The sequence below is a fragment of the Thalassophryne amazonica genome, chromosome 5, assembly GCF_902500255.1.
Source record: "Thalassophryne amazonica chromosome 5, fThaAma1.1, whole genome shotgun sequence".
Classification (NCBI taxonomy): domain Eukaryota; kingdom Metazoa; phylum Chordata; class Actinopteri; order Batrachoidiformes; family Batrachoididae; genus Thalassophryne; species Thalassophryne amazonica.
This window is the reverse complement of record NC_047107.1, coordinates 63,206,078-63,218,363: the sequence shown is the minus strand read 5'-3', so window position 1 is coordinate 63,218,363 and position 12,286 is coordinate 63,206,078. Positions and strand designations below refer to the sequence as shown.

At 39.5% G+C, this 12,286-nt stretch overlaps 1 protein-coding gene across 4 annotated transcripts in view; it reads left to right on the top strand.

The window, feature by feature from the left end:
- Positions 1 to 12,286, top strand: part of LOC117510634 (pikachurin) — a 147,646-nt gene that overhangs the window by 115,914 nt on the left and 19,446 nt on the right. For all 4 annotated transcript variants that reach the window (XM_034170430.1, XM_034170429.1, XM_034170427.1 and 1 more), the window contains 5 exons: positions 1,058 to 1,158; positions 2,695 to 2,795; positions 2,936 to 3,080; positions 4,386 to 4,575; positions 10,517 to 10,642. In XM_034170430.1, coding sequence (XP_034026321.1) covers positions 1,058 to 1,158; positions 2,695 to 2,795; positions 2,936 to 3,080; positions 4,386 to 4,575; positions 10,517 to 10,642 — 663 coding nt within the window. The remainder of the gene's footprint in view (positions 1 to 1,057; positions 1,159 to 2,694; positions 2,796 to 2,935; positions 3,081 to 4,385; positions 4,576 to 10,516; positions 10,643 to 12,286) is intronic.

Genomic DNA, 12,286 nt, shown 5'->3' with positions numbered 1-12,286 from the left:
GCAACGTGCCATTTGTGCAACACTTCTCATTGAAAGTAATGGGTTTTAGAGCAATGCATGCCATGTTGCCCTGCTAGGTCTGAAAGGCCCTTTACACTACAACAGAATGGGCCAAGGACATCTAAGTAGCCTAGCTCTGCTGGCCATTGAAAGGACACTGGTCAAATCCATGGAAAAGGTGTTTACTTGGTACGATAGGGTCACACATCATTTTCTTGAAAAGGAACGGGGGACAGAATTTACATATAAATAAATGGACAAATTTTATGATGCAAGCTGACAATGAGCGTCGCATTTTTGAAAGACCAGCAGCTGCCACTAATTCAACCCCTTGATGATTGTATGTAAACGTCCGACCACAACTGTAGAGGATTTATGGTTAGTTTGTACCACAAGTGTCATGGAAACAGTAACAAAGTATTTAATTAATTCTCAGTATTCACAGTGCAGTGTGCCACGAGTGGTCCCTCATGAGACAAATTTCCTCATGTCCAACATCAGAATTGGAGCTGGTTGCAAAGATAGTGGACAGTGTCAATGTGTGATGAATGGGGATAACACTGAGCCAATTCACAATTGCATCTTTTGCAAAATTTACTAAATAAAAATCAAAGATGGTGATATATTTTGCTGGAAATGCAACTGAGAATTATTTACATCTTTCGTACACAGTGAACCTATAGCAACATGATAGATCCCATTTTCCCATGATACTCCGCATATTGTCTCTCTAACAACTGATAGATGGCACATCATACTGTGAATGGTAAGAATTAATAACTTTTACAATAAAATCAGGCATTAGCCCCCTGTGACCCCTTATTTTAGGAATTAGGTATAGAAAATGGATGGATGGTTAACAACAACAACAACAACAATAATAATAACAATAATAATAATAATAATAGGATTAAAAATGCAATAAACTCTTGCCTAGACTTTTTTCCTGCAACTGTTGATGTTTTGAACACCAGCAATAAACATACACATAAGTGTATGATACATACAAGTCTGTATGTTGCTACAAGTCTGTCATAATTTTCTCATGTTTTTTCAGTGGTATCAGTAAGCTTCCCCAGGTTCTATGGCTACTCACACATGACCTTTGAACCCTTGAAGAACTCTTATCAGACCTTTCAAATCACATTGGAGTTCAAGGTAAGGCACCATGTACAGTGTTGTGAAAAAGTTAGTGCAGCCTTGAGCTTTTACATGTTTGAATATTTTATGACATTAATAAAATAAAATAAACAGTCAGGCTTTTTATATTAAAATTTCTAAAATGATGCCCTTTACACATTATGGTACTGTATGGTAAATTTAAATAAATTTACAAAAATTAAAAAAAAAGGAAAAAATTAATTTGCTCCATTTTGGAATAAGGCTGTAACACAACAAAATGTGGAAAAAGTGAAGCGCTGAGAATACTTTCTAGATGGATTGAATACAGTGTAACAAAGTATCAAATATATCTTTATTGTCAACAGTAACGAGAGTAACATTCAAACAGCAAAGAAAAAACTCTGTTATGCCCTGAACTGCTCCCAACTCATTATAACGTGTGCCCATCTTTGGTACTGTACCGGGGGCACACAGTTGCTGGGCAAAATTCCCAAAGGATGCACACTTGTGATGCTGTTATGTGACAACATCTCACATATTTCACTGGTAAAAAGCATCAAGGTGACCTCACAGCTGTGGGGTTCAAGGTTATGCACACTTTTCACTGGAAAGCCAAGGCTAACAGCTGTGTGGTTATGTGACAATCTCAGGCGATGCACAGACAAGAGGAGACCTGATCTGGTCTAAACTCCCACTTATTGAGAACTGAGAACAGTTCATATCATTTACCTTCTTACAGCAGTGTGACCTGGTTTTATCTTATGCTTTTGGACTGTATTTTTTTTCACACAACCACATGGTTTACATACAGTACTTTTAGGAGTATAAAGTTTGCATTTAGAACTTTTCTTGTTCTAATATCTAGTGAGCGTCATCAACAGTACTTCATTCTACACATACACCAAAAATCATCGGCTTGCATTTCTTAATATATGCTTTTTCTTTGGTAAATTGCTGCTCTTATTGAAAAACACTATAAAGCACGAGAGATGTTAGCCTAGATTTGATCTGTTTTGGTGAAAGAAAATTCAACAAAACAGATGTTGATAGGCACAGAACCCGATGACATCTTCAGGGTTGTCTTGTCATTTTGGTGGCTTTCCTCACTAGTCACCTTCTTGCATAATCACTCAGTGTTTGGGAACTGCCACCTCTGGACAGATTTACCAGAGAGTGTCATACTGTTTGTATTACTTAATAAATGTGGTAAATGGGGTCCAAGACATTAGTATCTTGGAAATGTTCATGTATCCATCGCCTGACTTGTCTGAAGAATACCAGACTACCAGAATACCAGATGTAAAAGTGATGGTTTACTTATTCACACTATTTCGGCTTTTATGTTTTATTTCTGTCAATTAATGATGTAGAGATTACTTTTCACTGTGAGTTTAAATGGCATCATTTCAGAAATTTTACAATAAAAACCTTTAATTATTTATTTTTATGTCATAAAAATTTAAACATGGAAGATCAAGGATGCACAAAGTTTTTCACATCACTGTAGCCTTTAACACATTTTTGTGCTGATGAGGCTGGAATAGTCTTTGAAATGATTTCTCTGTGGTGCAGGCTGAAGCTGAAGATGGCCTGCTGCTGTACTGCGGAGAGAATGAGCACGGACACGGAGACTTTACCTCTTTGGCCCTGGTGAGGGGAAAACTGCACTACAGGTGAGGACAAAACAGACACGCAGAAAGTACAGCACCTCAAATGTTGTTGCATGCACACAACATATAATAATGAATTCCCATGGTTTGATCATTTGTGTTACCCCCAACAGTATTTACAATATTTGATTTGTTTCTTTTAGATTTAACTGTGGTACAGGACCAGCTCAGATCATTAGTGAGAGTCGTATTGTCCTTAGTCAGTGGCACACAGTAACAGTCTTCAGAGACGGAATGAGCGGCTGGCTCCGTATGGACAATGACACCCCTATATCTGGACGATCACAGGTACTTCAAACCCAGTCCAGAAGATAAAGATTACTCATGACTCACTGCTATATTTTGGTTATTATTAGCAAACCTTTCTTACTTAAGACTTTTCAAATCCTTACTTTTGTCTGGTGAATCCGACTTCATCAAGTCCTGCATAAAATGTTTTTACAATCACTAAGGAATCACATAAACATTGTTTTGCACTGTTTACAATATGTTAGTGAATAAATTATGAATATTGTTAAATTTTACATTGGTTTACAGATTTATAAATCACAGTATGTTCTTCAACACATAACCAACTACAGCTGAAGCACTTTCAGAGAGCACCTACCCTCACCAAGGTCCCACAGGCTTTTGTTAATGTCTCTGCTGACATTTCTATTGATCATTCACCTTTATTTCTGACTGCTGACCTCTATGTACAGTAGATCCTTATCTTTGATGGTGATCATTCATCTTTGATCCTGACTTTTTATCTCAATCAATCAATCAATCAATCAATCAATCAATCAATCAATCAATCAATCAATCAATCAATCAATCAATCAATCAATCAATCAATCAATCAATCAATGTCCATAATTTAACCAGGTAAAAACTCATTGAGATTAAAACCTCTTAAAGAGTGACGTAGCCAAGAGGGCAGCACAGAACAGATTAGTGAACAAACTATGAATATTGTTATATTTTTATATTATTGTTATATAATGCTTTCATCCTGATCGCTGAACTAATCCACCACCCTGATGAGATATTAAAATTCAAAAGTGAGATCAGGACCAGCAAAGCCTCAGGAATGGTTTTGTCAACATCTGTCTGTCTTGTCTATTGTGTCTATTTTGCTTTGGTCATGTAATTGTCATCAAAAGAATGAGGATCAAGGTGCAAATTATGACCTTTGATCCTCAATGCTGAAGTAATCAGCTATCCTGATTATGGACAAAGGATCATAGATCAGCAGCAGGATTAGAATCAACGGAATCATGATCAAAAATGACTTCTAAGTTCTAAGATCAAAGGCAAGATTGAAGCCCTTGTTCTATTCTTCGACCCACGGCCTACCTCTAAATCAAACGATTGAAATCTCTTTAGGTCCTTTTGAGATATCCTGCTGAAACAAACAAACATACAAAGACTGAGACTGACAAACATGAACCAACACATAGATGCCTTATAACATAACTCACAAAGTGTCTTGTGCCACAAATGCTGTCTCTTGTCAAATCAGGAATCAGCTTAATATAAAAATAGTGAGGTTTTAGTTACCTTGAGGTAAATAATAAACCTTGTCTTTTTCCTGTACTTTATTTCTTGCAGGGCCAGTACAGTAAGATTACATTCCGTTCTCCTCTGTACGTGGGTGGATCACCCAGTGCCTATTGGCTGGTCAGAGTGACAGGAACAAATCGCGGCTTCATCGGCTGTATTCAGAGTCTGAGCATCAACAACAAAGCCACAGACATCAGAGCCTGGCCTCTGGGTAAAGCTCTGAGCGGGGCCGATATAGGTGAGGAAGCTGCCATACATAAGCATGAATGTGTGTGCATGCAGTGCTGTGCAAAAAATGATGGATACTATTTAAAAATTTTAAAGTATCATAAAGCAAAAACATTGAAAAATGTTAGCATTGTCAAATGAATGATGATAGAGAGCATTACAGGGTAAATTAAATAAAATCTAAAATAAATAATCACTCCTGCTGACCTTTAAAGCTGTAAGAATGTCATGTTGATCAATTCATTATTCATATATTATTTCCTATTTGTTGTCTTCATGAAATTTTGCATTGGGCAATAAATAATTAAAAACACAAAATTATGTGCAACATTTAATCATTTTTTAAATTTAACATCTGAAATGCTGAATTTGGCACTTTACTGGCATGTCCATAGATAATAGTCCATGGGCCAAGCAGGTTTTCGGTACCACTGAAGGTGACCAAATGACACTTGGAATCCAGCTTCAGTGTACCATGGCCTACATAAAAATGTATGATAACCATCCCAGGGTGGTAGCTGTAGCCAGGTAGTGGTCAATGAAGAATTACACAGAAGTTAAAATCTAAAAATGCTTCAATCATTGAAAACTATATTACATTATTTGTCTGATCATAATGATTCCAAAAAGGTATAGTTTGGACTATCTATGACAGAATGTTCTGGAGTTATGGGGTAAAAACAGCCAAAATGGTGACAAAGGTCAATTTCAGTTTGTACAGGGATCAAAAGTTAAAGTTGCTCCAATTTCAGTAACAAATGATGCAAATTATTGTTTTGGTTAATAGGGTTCTAATAAAGAATACTTTTCACCATCTGTCATGCTTAGTTATCATGTTACAGGGTAACATATACCTCCTCTCATTTAATTCAATGTACATTGACCTTGCTTGACCTGTACTTTGGAGACAAAACATTCAACAAAGTCAAAAGTAACATTTATTAATCCTTTTATTTTATATCCTTTTGATCAACTCTATGCGAAGGAGATGTGTTGCACTGCATGAGGCAAATGGTGGTCACACCAGATACTGACTGGTATCCCCCCAATAAAACAAAACTGCACCTTTCAGAGTGGTCTTTTATTGTGGGCAGTCTAAGGCACACCTGTGCACTAATCATGGTGTCTAATCAGCATCTTGATATGGCACACCTGTGAGGTGGGATGGATTATCTCAGCAAAGGAGAAGTGCTCACTATCACAGATTTAGACTGGTTTGTGAACAATATTTGAGGGAAATGGTGATATTGTGTATGTGGAAAAAGTTTTAGATCTTTGAGTTCATCTCATACAAAATGGGAGCAAAACCAAAAGTCTTGCGTTTATATTTTTGTTGAGTGTATATGGCATTGGAGAACATAAAGAAGGAATCATATCCTTAAACCTAGTTACAGCGCTTTCTGAAAGACTTCTACTGTAATGAAACTTATTCCCCACTGCTGGGTAGTCCATCAGAGTAAATGTAAATGTTATTAATTATTATCTTATCTGAGCTAAGCACTAAGTCAGACAAAAGGTCCAAAAATTCACAGAGGAACTCACAGTAACGACCAGGTGGACGATAGATAACAACAAATAAAACTGGTTTTTGGGACTTACAATTTGGATGGACAAGGCTAAGAGTCAAGCTTTCAAATGAATTAAAGCTCTGTCTGGGTTTTTGATTAATTAATAGGCTGGAGTGGAAGATTGCTGCTAATCCTCCCCCTCGGCCTGTGCTACGAGCGTTCTGGCAGTTAGTGTGACTCGGGGTGTTGACTCATTTAAACTAACATATTCATCCTGCTGTAACCAGGTTTCTGTAAGGCAGAATAAATCAATATGTTGATCAATTATTATATCATTTACTAACAGGGACTTAGAAGAGAGAGACCTAATGTTTAATAGACCACATTTAACTGTTTTAGTCTGTGGTGCAGTTGAAGGTGCTATATTATTTTTTATTTTTGAATTTTTATGCTTAAATAGATTTTTGCTGGTTATTGGTGGTCTGGGAGCAGGCACCGTCTCTACAGGGATGGGGTAATGAGGGGATGGCAGGGGGAGAGAAGCTGCAGAGAGGTGTGTAAGACTACAACTCTGCTTCCTGGTCCCAACCCTGGATAGTCACGGTTTGGAGGATTTAAGAAAATTGGCCAGATTTCTAGAAATGAGAGCTGCTCCATCCAAAGTGGGATGGATGCCGTCTCTCCTAACAAGACCAGGTTTTCCCCAGAAGCTTTGCCAATTATCTATGAAGCCCACCTCATTTTTTGGACACCACTCAGACAGCCAGCAATTCAAGGAGAACATGCAGCTAAACATGTCACTCCCGGTCCGATTGGGGAGGGGCCCAGAGAAAACTACAGAGTCCGACATTGTTTTTGCAAAGTTACACACCGATTCAATGTTAATTTTAGTGACCTCCGATTGGCGTAACCGGGTGTCATTACTGCCGACGTGAATTGCAATCTTACCAAATTTACACTTAGCCTTAGCCAGCAGTTTCAAATTTCCTTCAGTGTCGCCTGCTCTGGCCCCCGGAAGACAATTGACTATGGTTGCTGGTGTCGCTAACTTCACATTTCTCAAAACAGAGTCGCCAATAACCAGAGTTTGTTCCTCGGCGGGTGCGTCACCGAGTGGGGAAAAACGGTTATAAATGTGAACGGGTTGGCGGTGTACACGGGGCTTCTGTTTAGGACTACGCTTCCTCCTCACAGTCACCCAGCCGGCCTGCTTTCCCGGCTGCTTGGGATCTGCTGGAGGGGAACTAACGGCGGCTAAGCTACCTTGGTCCGCACCGACTACAGGGGCCTGGCTAGCTGTACAATTTTCCAAGGTGCGGAGCCGAGTCTCCAATTCGCCCAGCCTGGCCTCCAAAGCTACGAATAAGCTACACTTATTACAAGTGCCATTACTGCTAAAGGAGGCCGAGGAATAACTAAACATTTCATACCCAGAGCAGAAAAGTGCGGGAGAGACAGGAGAAGCCGCCATGCTAAACCGGCTAAGAGCTAGTAGCTGCGCTAAGCTAGCGGAAGTGAATAATGTGTAAATAATTTAGAGGTGATTCAGCAGAGGGAGTGCTTTAGTTAAGGCACGTGAAGATTACACTGTGAAACAAATTATCTAGTTAACTAGATCAATCTAACGGCGCAGATTAAACAGCTAACAGATACAGCAAAACACCGCTGTGCTCCGGAACAGGAAGTGATACCATACTGGAACAGGAAGTGATACCATACCGCAGTGAGAGCCAACCACCAATAGATGTGAACGGTTCAGCAGCTGATGGTAGGATGAATATGGGGGTGTGTGTGGAGACAATTTGCCAAATTCACAACATTCCTGACAGATTAGTGACAGAACGTAACGATGCACTGTTGTGCGCAATAATGCGCAATAGCTCCAGACAACAGAGGTGAGACGAAATCACTGTCAAGTCATTCACAAGTCATCAATCTGCAACTCCCAAGTCAAGTCTCAAGTCACCTTGCAAACAGTTGGTGGTCATTATGACTTGAGACTTGATGTGGGACTTGCTGATTCATGACTTGAGAATGACTTGATGGTGACTTCCTCCCACTGATGCCGGACAATATTCTTGACCATGCGTAATAGTTCGTCAGAATTCGCCAGAGACATGTGCCATTAATCGTAACACGTGCTAACAGGTCACAACAGTTCCTGAGGATACCTGACGCCTCTGCCCCAAATCATCACATTTGTGATCTGCAGCCAAGAATGTATACTTCGTGGCATTCGTGACTTGTTGTTATGTTGTAAATGCAGCATAAGTTAATTCGGGTCAGCCTAATTCATTTCACTGTTACCTTTAAAGTTGGTCCAACAACTCTCTGTTTTTTCAGCATGAACTCCAAAAAAATCTGTGCAGCATACTCCCTTGACTTTTAGATTTTTCTCAAATTTTTTGATAGTGTTAAAGTTTAATTCATTAACACTCAATTATTGCCACTCTTGAAGTTGACTTCTGAGGACAGAAAATCAAATAAACAGTTACAGTATGTAGTAATTGAATTGATATCACATGGAAACTGGAAGGGCATTGAGTAGAAAGCATATCAAAAAAATCCCAATGTCCCCAATCAAATTGGGGTCATTAGTCCACTCCAGTGGACAGCTTCATAATACATCTGAAAACACATCCCCTCCCTCCTCCCCTACCTCCCTCCCAATTTGGGTTATGTGGGTCTAGACTGAAGCAGACCTGAGAATAAACAGACACAGGATCTTGATTGATTGAGCTTTGATTGTCTTTGCTGACCTTGATCCTGATCACTTATCTTTGATCCCTAGCCAGCATAGTGATTCAAGTGGTTAATTCCCTTGCTTCCAAAGCAGAAGGTTCCTGGATCAAGGCCACCTGTGCACATTCTCCATGTATATCTATAGTTGGTTCAGGAACGGCTTCAGGTGTACAAATCTGTATCACATTTGCTGTGGGGGAAAAGTCCAAAGAAACTTAATTGATCCAATGCTTATTCACACTGGTATACAAATTTTTTAGAAGTTTTCTACTTCAGAAATAAAATGTGCTATTAATTATGGATTTTGGCATGCTGAATTCAAATATGAAACTCAAAATGGCTGATTGGCTACTGTTTCCAAGATATTTAAGCTTATAATAATTTAATTTATTTTGGAAACAAAAGTATATTGTTCCAAAATATAGATATTATAGATGTAGATATAATATGTATATGTCAGACATGAATGAGCGAAGCTCTTCAGCATCACCATGTCATTTAGGTCCTTCAGACTTTTTTCAGTAAATGCTTCTGGGGAGCATTAGCATGGCTAAATACCTTCAGCTTCAAACCCCCCAGACCCCCAACTATGGACCCCCCATTTTTAAGCATTTTTCTTTGTGTCTCACATGCCTGGAAAGTCCTCACCATCTCATTTAGGTCCTTCACATTTTATTTTCAGTAAATGCTTCTGGAGAGCATTAGCATGGCTACAAACCGTCATTAGTGTGCCTTAATTGAGAGAGTGACGTCAACTCAGAACATGGCGCCATTTTGGTTCCAACTGCGCTGAACTACTGAATGAACATTTAATGTTTTCAACATGTTTTTAAATCATTTAACCACATACAACAACACATTCAGGTAGAGGTGCTATCAAAATAAATATAAAAATAGCTAAGCTATCAAATTGACATAAATTTACAATTTATGATGATTTATTTAATGAATTCAAAGCCTGATTCATGCAACTGTAGCTCTGTAACTCCGTGTCATGCAATGACGTGAGTTACAGTTTTAAAGTTCTCCGTCTCTGGATTATGCTTTATTATGGACTAATTTGACCCCCAACAAGCTTTTCTTTCTACAATTATCACCTCCAAATCAAAAGTAAGCTGTACATTTTCCTCTTTTACTGACTTTGTGCTGTAAATGTGCAGACTTTTCTGATCCATTTGTAATCAGTGTGTGCACTACAAAAACTATGTCAAATCACAGCCTTTGTGTCTGATTTAACAGGCGCACATCCAGGCTGCGGGTCCAGGCTGTGTTCGTGCGCGTACACACGATCATGCACGAAACCATCGCCGCTGGATCGGCCATATTCTTGTTGGCCATACGGGTTCCGTACGTGGCTGTCCGACTGTCTGTCCCTCCCGACTGCGGTTGGATTTTTTCGGATTTTGCCCATTCGGCCTGTTTTGGTCTGGACTGGCCTGTTTCGCCCACATTTGTATTATGTGTAAAGGGGCCTTAAGTCAGGGTCATATTTGCTGACATTTTCATTCTCAGTGGCTCAAAATTAGTAAAGTTTTATATATTTATTTCAGAAGCATTCTGGCTGTAGAATAGTGTTCATATTTGATTATGTTCTCTTTTATCCCAGTCATCTTAAATTTTGGGTGATCTTCTTGTTTTTTTTTGTTTTTTTTTAATAATTTTATGGCCTGTGTGTTTGATTTGCTCTTGTATCTGTTGTAGGGCAATGCAGTGATGATGTGTGTGACCTGGCTAGCTGTGCCAATGGAGGTGTCTGCTTCGCGAACCATGCTGATGGTTACATCTGCTTGTGCCCACTCGGCTTCAGAGGAACACTCTGTGACGAGAGTTAGTTTTACTTTTTCACAATACACTGCTGTCTTCTTGACAGCAAGGACTAACTACCTCTGCAAATGAAAATATGCAGGGCATATCTCTTCCTTCCGTACACCCTAGATCCTTCTACAACCCCAAATCAGGAATAATGTGGGACACTATGGAAAATTAAAAAAAAAAGATGGAATGGGACAATTTATTATTAATATTATTATTAAATATTAGGATTAAATCATCACCTTTATAGCTAGTTTTCTTGACACAAATCAGGGGAAGAAACATGGACATTTCCAAGTCAGTGTATACCTCTTGGATTGTATTTACATGAATCACTAAGTTTCTGTGTAGGCTCTCAGTTGTCCAGGTGGTTTCCATAGCAGAGAAGCTTCAATCTTCGACTGGACTGGGTTGCTTGACGCGAGGACGTTTCGCTTCTAATCGCAGAAGCTTCCTGAGCTAAATTTCTTGCTCTGGTAGTCTGACTTCTGTCTTGACTCTTGTAGAGAAGAATAACAGAAGCCAGCAAAGGCTGGAGAAACATTGTGACCAACTGTGGGCATGAGGCCCTGGCACTGGTACATAAGCTGGAAAAGACTGCTAAAAAGATAGCAAACTGTAGAAACCACTTAAGATTTAACCTGAGATGCAGACAAAACAATGTTATTCCCAAATGCATGAAGTACGTAAAAGGCACTAGAAGCAGGTCACACAGCAGAAAAGATCCAGCGCAGTTACCTTAGGAGGATTTTGGGTCTTAGAATTAGAAGGCTTCATTTTAAAATATTAGACCTCCAAAATTATTTTGATAGTCTTCACAAAAGGTTAGAAACTTTAGTGTGGGAAGAGGCCCATAATAAGAACACGAAGTTCATAGTTAAAATTCAAATGTCTGAGCATTTAAAAAGTAAGGAGTGGCAAATCAGGAAGTTTCACCACCTTTTAGTGCAGAAAAGGCTTACTTTCACGAGCAGTGAAAGTAAGCCCCCAAGGTAAGTGTAGTCCCCAGGGTACAGACTGTACCCTGGGGATGCCACTCCGTGCATCTATGCGCTGCCCAAAATCCACAAACAGCACGTGCCACTCAGGCCTATTGTATGTAGCACAGATTCCATCACTTATAATTTGGCCAAGCACCTCAAGTGGATTTTGGCTTCTCTAGTGGGTAACTCAGACCACCATGTGGAGAACACACAAAATTTTGTGAACAAGATCAAGGAAATTCAGCTGGAGGCAGATGAAACTATGGTGTCATTCGATGGGACATAGTTGTTCACCTGCATCCCCACTGCTGAGGCCGTCACAGCTGTGAGGCAGAGGCTGCTGGAGGACGCGTCTTTACTTGAAAGGACCAAACTTACACCAGACCACATCTGCCAACTCTTGAATATCTGTCTTAACACCACATATTTCCAGTTTAAGAGGAATTACTACAGGCAGATCCATGGTTGTGTGATGGGGTCTCCGGTATCCCCCATTGTGGCCATCATGTACATGGAGCTAGTGGAGAAGAGAGCCTTGGCATCATTCAGGGGCATCTCTCCCAATCACTGGTTCAGATATGTCAATGACACATGGGTTAAAATAAAGCAACAGGAAGTGGAGGCCTTTACAGAGCACATCAACTCGGTGGACTCCAATATCAAGTTCACACGTGAG